This window comes from Amblyomma maculatum, chromosome 7 (assembly GCF_055883805.1).
Source record: "Amblyomma maculatum isolate TAMU_Amacu chromosome 7, ASM5588380v1, whole genome shotgun sequence".
In the NCBI taxonomy this organism is placed as follows: domain Eukaryota; kingdom Metazoa; phylum Arthropoda; class Arachnida; order Ixodida; family Ixodidae; genus Amblyomma; species Amblyomma maculatum.
Genome location: NC_139350.1, coordinates 126,050,321 through 126,061,052, shown reverse-complemented (window position 1 = coordinate 126,061,052; position 10,732 = coordinate 126,050,321). Strand labels below are relative to the sequence as shown.

General features: G+C 47.8%; 1 protein-coding gene across 1 annotated transcript in view; it reads right to left on the bottom strand.

Annotated features, from left to right (window-relative positions):
- Positions 1-5,091: 5,091 nt before the first annotated feature.
- Positions 5,092-10,732, bottom strand: part of LOC146184679 (uncharacterized) — a 34,911-nt gene continuing 29,270 nt past the window's right edge. The window contains exons 8-9 of the mRNA XM_084609453.1: positions 9,821-10,090; positions 5,092-6,006 (exon numbers count right to left, since the gene is read on the bottom strand). Coding sequence (XP_084465579.1) covers positions 5,891-6,006; positions 9,821-10,090 — 386 coding nt within the window. The 3' untranslated portion in view covers positions 5,092-5,890. The remainder of the gene's footprint in view (positions 6,007-9,820; positions 10,091-10,732) is intronic.

The following is a 10,732-nucleotide window of genomic DNA, read 5'->3' as shown; positions in this document are numbered from 1 at the left end:
GCCCCGCAGGCGCAGCTAGAGGAGCTAGCATTAGAGGGCGATACGAACTCCACGAGCCGTGTCTTGGCGCGAATGGAAATTCGCGAAGAAGCGGACGAGCCCTTGGCAAGATCAGCTATGGCTAAGTCTGGTCCATCCGTTCGAGAAGTCGACACGGAGTAAACCCAAACGAATGGGGACCAGCAGCTGGAATTACTATCTAAAGAAGGCTTAGCATATCGCGCGGTGCAGGATAGCGAAGATCAGCCACCGGAGCCCGACAGCAGCGGCGCGGATCCCGCGCACAGAAATTTCGCTTCCGAAGCATAGAGAAAGAGATTGTCCGAAGTGCGAGCTGATCAGCCGACGGAACCAGAGTGCGCCCCGTGTGTGGATCTACGTGCAACAGATGTCGAAGCTGAGCTTGAGACGGAGGGCGCAGTAATGTAATAGATTGCGGCCATTTTAATATATTTGGCCAAGAGAGCGAACGCGCTATGCCGCCGCATAGTAGTGGCGAGGAGTATGCAGGTGGGCCTCTATAAATTCGTGTAAGCATGACAGCAATGGCAGCCTCAGAAAGTCGAGGCCGCCAGAGGAAATGAGTGACGACTTGCCAGTTGTAACAAGCAATTTGCCAGTGAGAAGCAGTGCGACGGTCTCCAGCGCTAGGGACGGTTTGCCGCCGGCGTTGACTGCCACCACAACACGGCAATGCGAGCGATCAAGTGTACACGGGAACTCTACGGTACCGCCTTCGGCTGATAGCAGCACGCGCCCGCACAACTCGTTTCGTCAGTACAGGCAGCGCAACAAGCTAGCGCCGTCAGACGAGCCGCTGTACAAGCCTTGCGCAAAGTACTGGAACAGAGTAAGCCTAGTGGTCGAATTTTGGAATAGGTTCGGCAGAGCCAGGCAGGCCTCACCCAACGGGTGGCGTGCACGGAACTGTTTGGCAGCACCAAACACAGGTGTGAAAACAGTTGCATGACAGGGCGTGAGCTGTGTCGCATGAACTGTGTGTGAGGACGCCCGATCACATACGCCCGTCACTCGGATGAACGAGTCATGGGCAACTTTTTGTTATTGATTCTGTGTTAGGCGCATCTTGTGTAGCGAGAGAATTTTGTGTTGCATTCATGTGTGAAGTGCCATGCATGTCTTGTTTTCGTCGCGGGTTGTTGCGGCCTCTGTTGTATTAGACTGGAATAAGCGAACTCCAAGCTCATCACTCTCTTAGGGGGGACGTGTAAGGCTGCGATGAACGGCAGCTTTTTTTATTATTATTGGCGCTTAAGGCCCGTTCACACTTGCGACTCGCAGCGGTCGCGCGACCGTTTTGGTCGAAAAGCGACAGTCGCAAATGGTCGCATCGGTCGAAAAGGACTGGCGCGGGCCGTTCGGGCACTGCTCGATTTCCAGTCGCGCGACTGCTGGTCGCAAGCCGTTAAACCAATCAGCGGCTCAGCTGACGTGAACTTAGGTTAACTTTACTCTATGTGGTGAACAGTCAGGGTAGACACGATGAGGGAAGCAACCTGCAAGTCGCATTCGCAAGTGTAAACATCGGTTGCTCTCTGGTCGCATGCGACTGCCGGTCGCACGTCCTTCGCGAGTCGCAAGTGTGAATAGACCTTTACACGCGTAGCCCCGCGCCGCGTCGAAAGGGCAGCCGGATCCCGCTCCTCGGTGCTAGGATCGAAGAGTTTTGTTTGTTTTTTTCGCGCCTCTCCTCTGCTGCTGGCCGCGGATGCGGAAACCTTTCGTTTTTTTCCCCTCCCAAGCGTAGGAAGACTTTCGGGACGCGACAATTGCTGCGCTCCCCTCTGCCTGGAAGGGCCTGTTTTCCAGGAACACGCTTTCCCGGCGGTCCCTCACGCGGCGGAATGGGGCAATTAATGGAGCTGTTCGACACACGGCATCCCGAAGACACCCCAGCTGCGCTCAGCCCGAAAATTGGGTACGCGGGACGGTCCTGTTTATACAGCAGTTTCGAGCTTTCTCCTAAACTAAAGCGCGATCTGACCTTGCCCACCCGCGGCGCCTCTCCCGGTCCGGGCAGCAACGAGGGCGACGAGCCCCTCCCGCTAATGGCCACTGAGTGTGTTGTCACCCTGGCCCCCTGTGGCTAACGGAATAGCGTCCTCGTCTCAAACCCTCCGCGGTGCTTCTTCGGGAGAGGCGGTGGCAGCATAGCTATTTTTCCATGTGCTTGAAATCAAACTAGCGCACTTCAAAACAAAGACACAGGAAGAGAACGACAACACAGCGCTGCAGAGAAACACATAAAAGGGCCCGAGGAACTAGAAATGTAACTTGCAAGGGTGGAAGAACGGGCTAGTTGGTAAATCATCTTGAAATCAAACTAGCGCACTTCAAAACAGCGCTGTGTTGTCGTTCTCTTCCTGTGTCTTTGTTTTGAAGTGCGCTAGATTGATTTCAAGATGATTTACCAACTAGCCCGTTCATCCACCCTTGCAAGTTTTCCATGTGCACCGTGAGATAGAGAAAAGAGGACGAGCGCCGATGGGGAGAGGTTGAACCCTCGAGTGGAGAGAGCGTACAGCATGTATGTTGCATTTTTATTTGAAAGAATCAAGGAACTGGGTCCGAGATTACGGCCAACCCACCGGGGTTGGGTCTACTTAATCAACGGGTTTGATTGGCTGCGTAATTCTGAGGCGGATCATGTGAAGCGACCGCCCTCATGTCATTGTTTGTCGATGCCAAGAAAAAGCAGCCATCGGACCCGGTTGAGTAGTTCTGTCCAGTCAAGCACAAGCTGGCGACTCGTGCTCGGCACGTAGCTTTCCTCTGTGTGAGTTAAGCGGTTCTCTGTGTGAGATATGTTTTGTGCCTGAGATGTACCCTTTTGCTAGGGCGGTGGCAGCTCTGTGTGAGGCCACCAGTGTAAATTCAGTTGTTTTTGTACATAATCTGTAAATATATCTTCCCTCTTCGTCCGGCATCAAGACTGCCTGACTTGCAATATTCCTTCGTCTGCCGAATCACCCTTCTGAACCTTCGGAAGGCGACACCTATTCATCACTAACTCAGAAAGATCTGTTCATGCTACCAACGCCTTTAACGTGATCAAATAAAAGTGCCCAAATGTGCAGGGAGCCCCCTTACTTACGAGTGTCGCCTGACTTCCCAGTACTGTTGGAAATTAAAATAATTATTTGCCTAAATAACGTATTGTGCTTTGCTTGATCGTAGTAATTCAGAACTACCCTTGTTAGTATAACTTCGTACATTTATAAGCAGAAAAATAAAAATTAACTCCCCCAATAGGCACATTGATGATAGCTGCATGGGCACTTATATTTTTACAGAGAGAGGCTTTCGACAGGTGATGTAATACGCCTGGTAATATTTAATGAAACTTTTTACAGTACACGTGCTAGAGGCGTGCCTTTTATTTATTCATGCAGAGAACGCACTTGTTTGTTTTTTGGGCGAAAGTGTGTCATTGAATAACCCGAGATCTTTTTTCGAGCACGGAAGATGTCTGTGAGAGATGGCGAGTAGTAATTTGGCTCTCCAGAAATAATTCCGCCAAGGAAACGCTCATCTTTGGAACCAAGAGATAAACTTGCATTCTTCAGGAGCATAGGACTCCTTTAGCCCACAACATTTCGACGCCGAAATATTAGTGTGAGGGATGACTGTCCATTACAGTCGTCCGAATTCTGCAACGTTTGCTTTCCCCGTTTTCCACAGCCACGTGTGGATGTCTGCGTTTCACTCTAGTCTACATTTCTGCAGGTTTACCTTATTCCGATACAGCTGCCTTGGAATGTGAGAGTGTCAGATCAGAGATTTTGGCTTCTGGGGAGGCGCCAACTGCTTGCAGTCACATACAATAAAAACAATATACTACCTCAGTCGCTTGCACTTCCGACCTTCCCTATTACATTCGTCTTGGAAATGTAGCTCGCGCATAACCGCCATCGAACGCTACTGCCAGTGGCTGCCCTTGTCAGTGTCTTGCCGTGAAATTTTGCGTAGCCACACAATCCAATCGTTTGCGCTGGACGGCAGTTCGCAGTAATACGCCTTACAGTCATTGTAGCACTAGATTTGCTCCACATCACGCAGCAGTCGTTCGGATTAATTGAAAAGCCCACGGAAGAATCGGCAGAAATGCAGTTTACGTGACTATGGGGGTGTGCATCAGTGTGGAACTTAAAATTCGAGGGCGCCTTTTCATTCTTGACGATTATCTAGACGAACACATCAACAACCAGGCGCTTCGCAAGCGCGGTGAGCCGAGAGTAGCAGCACAAATCCGCCACATGGCACTCTTCGGCACACGTGATAGAAATCTATAAGTACCTCTTTCTCACTGCATATGCACATAAGAAAAAAAAAACTCGCGCAAACATAACACAAACAATGTTTACTAGCTGCAACATTTTCAATTCTGCGTGGTGTTCATTTTATATGAAATATAAAATAAAAAACTGCCTGATGTCATTTTTTATTTACTGCCTTCTTGGAAAAAAATATACAGTTTAATGTTTTTAGAGCTTCTGTCTTCTCCCGGGTATATGGCGTCAGGCAAGCCTTTAGAGGGTACTCTTTTCCACTTGTCACATAAAGTCCTGCATTTTTCTGTTTTTTACCCCAACCTTGATATCGCGTCCCTCTCCTTTTCCGAGAAAGTTTTCGAACCTATATACGACGAGCTTAAAAGCTGAGTGAGCTTCATTCAGCTTTTCGGGTTGTGATTGCTATACAAGCGAGTGAAGTAAGCTAAAAAAAAATAGGTTTAATTCCAGCGAGACTACGGATAACAATGCTGTACACTTGAAAAAGCATGAGCCATCTATACGTTGTTCTTGTTGTTGTTTGTCTACTGGTGAATTCCTGCTAAGGTGAGGTCTACAAGGGTGTCGCGGCCATATATATTGAACCATGTACCGGTCTGGCAGCACTGGGAAGCTTGGAGACTGCCCCTCTTGGTTGGCGAAGTTTAGTGGTAGTGAAAAATACTAGTTTCCAGTATTTCGGCATAAAAATCCTTTGAACGAACTACTACAGTGGTTGAGGTTGACTTTCACTCCAACGTCCTCTTCACTAAATAAGGATGAAGGGGGGGGGGGGGGGGGGGGGGGGGGGAGAGCATCACAACATTTAAACGGTAATTCACGACGCACGTGCTTCTGGAAGTGACTGCAGTGATATGAAAAAATCCAATTTCTATAATTTTGCAGTTCTATTTTTCTGAAAAGCACGGCATTACCGACGATGGGGCCTATAGATTCCTTAAAAACCGTGTTCTAAACGCTTCTTTAAATGCGTTTGGCGAATAGCTCTCGGCGAGGTTTCAAGCCGCAGCACTCATTGACGGGAGCGAAAATTCCTGTTGCCCCTAAATCATGTGGCATTAGTCCCGCCCGCTACATCACATGACGCCTTGTTGCGAAGGCAAAAAAGTCTGCTATTAACAGCACAACACACACGTACCGTCGCTGGCAAGGCACTTTTCCGAATTCATTGTAAAATTTGTTGCTTCAGATCCTGGCTCAGTTAAACGCCCTTGTCAGACACGATATGAGAGCATTCTCTAGAAACCTCGCCAATGGACTGGTAGACTAATAAGCAAGTCAACATGTAGTCATGTCATGTAAATTTCGCTTTCTTCATCAGATTTTGCGCAGAACCGCAAAGAAACAGTCATCACCATGCAAGTTTGTTAATAACAGTGGCTCGCACCACTGCTCCTTGCAGTGCTTCACTTCCTCACTCTGCGATTTTAGCTGTCCTCTCCCTATATTTTAGTGCAAATGTGTTAAGCCTATTATGGGCAACATTTATTCTTCCAACTACTATTTCTGGTGTCTGCAGTCGTCAGACAGCGCATGATGCGGAACAAACAACGCTATATCTTGGTCCGAGAGCGACGCTACGCTGCACACTTCTCAAGCACAGCGGTCCGGTTACTCTTTCCTGATTCAGTCTTTGGAATCGAGTCCACGAAGAAGACGCCACCGTAGAGCTGCTTGTGCACGGCGCAGTTTTCTGGGAACAAAAGAAGCAGAATATTATGAGCTATAATGACCACGCGAACCCCTGTATTTCCTTGAATGCCCTGCCCAAAACGTCATACCTATAGCTTGCATTGAGCATTAAGTTGCATCCACTCTGTGTGTACCAGATTTATGCATCGACGAGGTTTAGTTTGCGCTGAAAATGTTTTGTTAATATATGCTATTCATCCAAGTTCCTATATGGGCCATAGTACCGAGGATGCCGACATTTTGAGAGCCCCTCCTCTGGATGACCATGCATGCAACACTTGTGAACTAAGCTACAATTTCAAGCAAGACGAATTCAAAGAAAAAAATGGGCCCAATGGAAATCGCTCGATTAAAGTATAATTCATTGGAATCTTGGAGTATAGCCACAGCACAATTTCAGTGCGGCTAAATATAATGGTACCGCCAGTAAGCAAACCCAGCAAATTTGCTATATTTATTTATTGTAAGGTAATTTTTAAATAAAGCTCTGTTTTTTATATATGTGTCCAATAAAATTTATTTTCCCGGTTTTATTTATTGTTTTATTTATTTTAATTTATTACTTTTGCACAGATTCCTACTTCAACGTTCTGGGCATTCTTCTAGGGGCAAAATATGAAATATAATTTAAAGTAGGCACTACGGCAAGGTGCGAAGTACATCTACAAGATAAATGAGAAATTATCGAAGTTCATTGCTTTTATGCAACGTTTTCAACCTTATTGCGCTAGGAATGATGGGAGATAAACGACGGTCATAATAACATATGCCCTTCTCCTTTTTGTAATTGCGCCATGCGTCTCTACTTGAACATTTGCACCTTAAAAGTCCAGCCGTGTGTAATCAATGCGATGACCTATAGGCTTCCCATGAAGCGCCATGAATTCAGGCCTCTAATATTTAACAAGCGACCATTGTACTGCTCTTGCATTTTTTTTTTTTTTTTTTTTTACGCGATACCCTTAGAGCGCACTTTCTCTGAACCGTAGCCTCCTATATTATCCATGCCCGGTCATACGATCCTAGGCGCCGAGCAAAGGATGCCGACCGCCGCGTTCAAGGCCACCGATGAAGCAAACTGCTCCGTCAGCGCGTCCGACTGTGACGAGATAGCGGCCACTAGTGTAGTACGTCGCTAGTGGTACCTCATGCTTATGGGGCTAATTCAGCTGGCTTCGTATACGGGGCAGTGGCACGCACGATTAAGTTTCGGGACCTCTGTCAGCAATAGGTTCTACAGTGTGTAAATATGAATGTTTTCGTTGTTTCATCCCCCAGCTTGAGTAGGTAGGAGCTTGCATGCCGCACACACTGTCAAATTCCTTAATTCCCCAAGCAAAGACAAGCGTCACCTCCTCAAGCAGCGATGATGACGCCACCGCATCAGCCTCCAGTGGATAGGTTGCCTCGTCTTGACAAATTAAAGAGCCGTTTCATAATTTCGTGTTGCCGACAGTTCCTCGATGTATGACCGGCCGCTCAGCTGACAGAGGTATCGCGGTGTGTGTAGGACCAACCTTTCGAATGCAATGCATATTGGTATATTCATCCGCTGTCTAGAATATTTTGCGCGTTTGTCTTTCACCATTGCAGCAGTCGCGGCTATACGCGCCCTGCAAGGAGAAAGTATGCTTTTCCAGCACTCCTGAAGACAGGATCGGAGCGCAGGGTTATAAAGTGCCTACAGTATAAAAATAGTCGTTCAGAACAGGCCAACGTGATATATGCATCGAAATTGAGGGCTTATTTCCCAGTGCCCCAGTAAAAAAGGCCCCTCCAGTACTGGCGCTGCTTCTTGCGGCTTCGCCGTGTGTTCAAGTAAAACGGGTTCGATGCGCTTCGCGGCGCTACCGTATCGCCTCTTTCACCGAGCGTTAAGAGAGCCCGAGTGGTTGGGTGGGAGGTCTCGGCTGGAAGCGGCGCTGCGCGTTAATGAGTGAGACGCTTCTCCGCCCGCAACGAGGCGCGCACGGCGTTACAAGAAACATGATCATCATCAACCGGGTTGTACGCACTGCAGGGCAAAGGCCTTTTCTACGTTCTGGTCCTGTGCTAGCAGCCACCACTGGACTCCTGCAGACGCCTTAGCCTCACTTGCCTACCTAACTTTCTGCCGCTCATTGTTACGTTTTCCTTCCATTGGAATGCAATTTCGACAACCTTAACTATCAGTGGTTATCCTCCTTTTCTATTACATGATTTGCCCATTTCTTCTTGATTTCCACTAGAATGCCATAAACTCGAGTTTGTTCCATGACCACCTCTCAACGCTTTCTCTCTTAACGTTACACCTACTCTTTCCCGTTTCATAGCTATCTGCGCGTGTCCTCAATTAAGTGGAACCCTTTCCTTTGCCTACATGTTTCTGCTCCATAGGTGAGTAGCAGTAAGATAAAACTGTTATGTACTTTCCTCCTGAGGGATATTGGTAAGCTGCTAGTCATTACCTGCGAGTACTTGCCGACTGCGTTCCATCGCAGTCTGATTCTCCGACTTTCTTCCTTTCATGATCCTGATCTATACGGCTGCTGCCTGTTCTATAGGTAGACATATTCCCCTACAACTCCCAGTGCCTCGTTACTTATTGTAAACTACTGGAAGAATGGCAAGCGCAGATTTTTGCGCAGATCGCCACGCACAATGAAGCGCAGGCGTAAAGCGGGAAGTCTTTCGATGCGAGCGCCATATTGCGCAAATGCGCTTCATCACGGTGAATAAACTTTCTGGCGCACCTCGCGAAGTGGCGCGCGCAACCCTGTCTCGTATATAACAGTCTTTAAAAGGCCGTGCCGGAGCGATTGGCCAGGTATGGAAAGAATAGGATGCTACGGCTAAACACTCTGGCGTCGTGACAACAAAATACCCTGACTTATCTACACAGTGTTGCTGCCAGAGATCGGGGCGTCATTCAACTGCCGTTACAAAGTGTCGTGCGCCCTCAGCAAAAAAAAAAAAAAAAAAAAAAAAAAATTAAAAAGAAATTAAAAAATGAAGAAAAGTGGTCGGGCGGAGACTTAAACCACAGCATTTTTCTATGAGAAGCCGGATTCGCTGCATCTACAGCTGCAAGGAGTTTTTTTTTTTATTATTATTACTATTGTCTGCACCATCAGAGAGTGGTGTGGTTAGATTAGTGAGATAGCATGGAGGCTTTATGCTACCACCTCTACATTAGGGTTGACAGTGCCGACAAATAACAATGCTGCAAAGCTTTGTTGGAAATAGGAACCCTAATTAACACCACTTATAAGCACTGCTAAGTGGCAATAATACTAGCTCTATTATTTTGATTAGTAACCAGCAGCAATGACTTCATCCCGTTAAGTGCCGCCGCAGTGGCTGTGTCGTTAGGGCGCTCGATTGCGGAACCCAAAGGTGCGGGATTGAATCGGACGCTTTTCGGTTGGCGCGATAAGAAAGGCGCCCGCGTACCGTGCGATTTCAGTGAACATTAAAAAAACCGCAGGTGGTCAAAATTTACCTTCCTATGGCGTGCCATTGCCCGAGTCACTTTGGGACATTAAACCCTACAAACCACTCGTTAGTTAGGAACAACGGATACTGTCCGTAAAAGAATGCCCTCGCATCAAGTCTCAAAGGCTTTCAACTAACCGCGAATTTTTCTAGGCTACTTTGCACAAAAAGAAAATCGTCACTTTCGGCTTGACCTTCACCGCGATTCCAGGTGGATGTTGTGGTGAGTCTGCGAATTGCTGCTGAAAGCATGCCGTGTTGGAAAAAAAAAAACTGAAAACCTCTCAAAACTGTGAACTTTAGGGGCGAAATGCTCCAATGGCTTTCACAGTGCCACTCACCTGCGACAGTGGCCTTGACTCTTGCGGACAGGTCGGTGCGTTCATGCTGAGATAGCTGGTTGCGCAACACGACGGCTGCGGCGGGTGCCTCTCCGTACTTGTGGCTCGCGATCCCAACCACACAGACGTCGACAATTTCGCCTGAGTGTTCCCGCAACAGGATATCCTCGAGCTCAGCCGGCACCACCTGGTTGTCCATGCACTTGATCATCTCCTTGAAGCGCTGAACGAAGTGGAGGCGCCCGTCTTCGTCGTAGTAGCCGGCATCACCTGACAAGTTGAGAAAAATAAGTGTAACTTCAAAACTCCCGTGAAAGAGTGTGATAAACGTGCTGACGCAGTTTTGTAGTAGAAATTTGCAAAATTACAACTACAAAAATAAAAATATAATGTGATTGAAAAAAAGGGAACAGGACCAGATAAAACAGCCAAGTCCCGATTTAAGTCATAAATTGGGATGTCTGTCTAACTGTACATGTCGCGAAGCTATAGCACCTACAGCTCGCAGCTCTTGCTCGTAAAAACTTCTGGAGCCCAGGAACATCATTGAAACTATAGATAAGCTTATAAAGCCCTCCCTTCAGATGTGCGGTGGGCCCTTGCTACACTGTGCCCTTTCCTCCTGAAGTAAACGTTTTGCTCCGGCGCACGTTTTAGGTAAAGCATTACTCGCTATGGTGGCCCAGTGGTTAGGCGCTCGGCTACCATGCGGGACCACCCTAACTGGAACGCAGCCACGGTGGTGGCGCTTCGGTGGAGGCGAATCGCAAAAAGGCACCCGTGTGCTGCACTCCTTCAGTGTAAGTTAAGAGATATAAGGTCAAAATGAATACGAAGGCCTCCAATACGACATCTCTCATAGCCCGACTCGCTCCGGAACTTTAAAAGCCGGCAAAACATAACACATAGCAA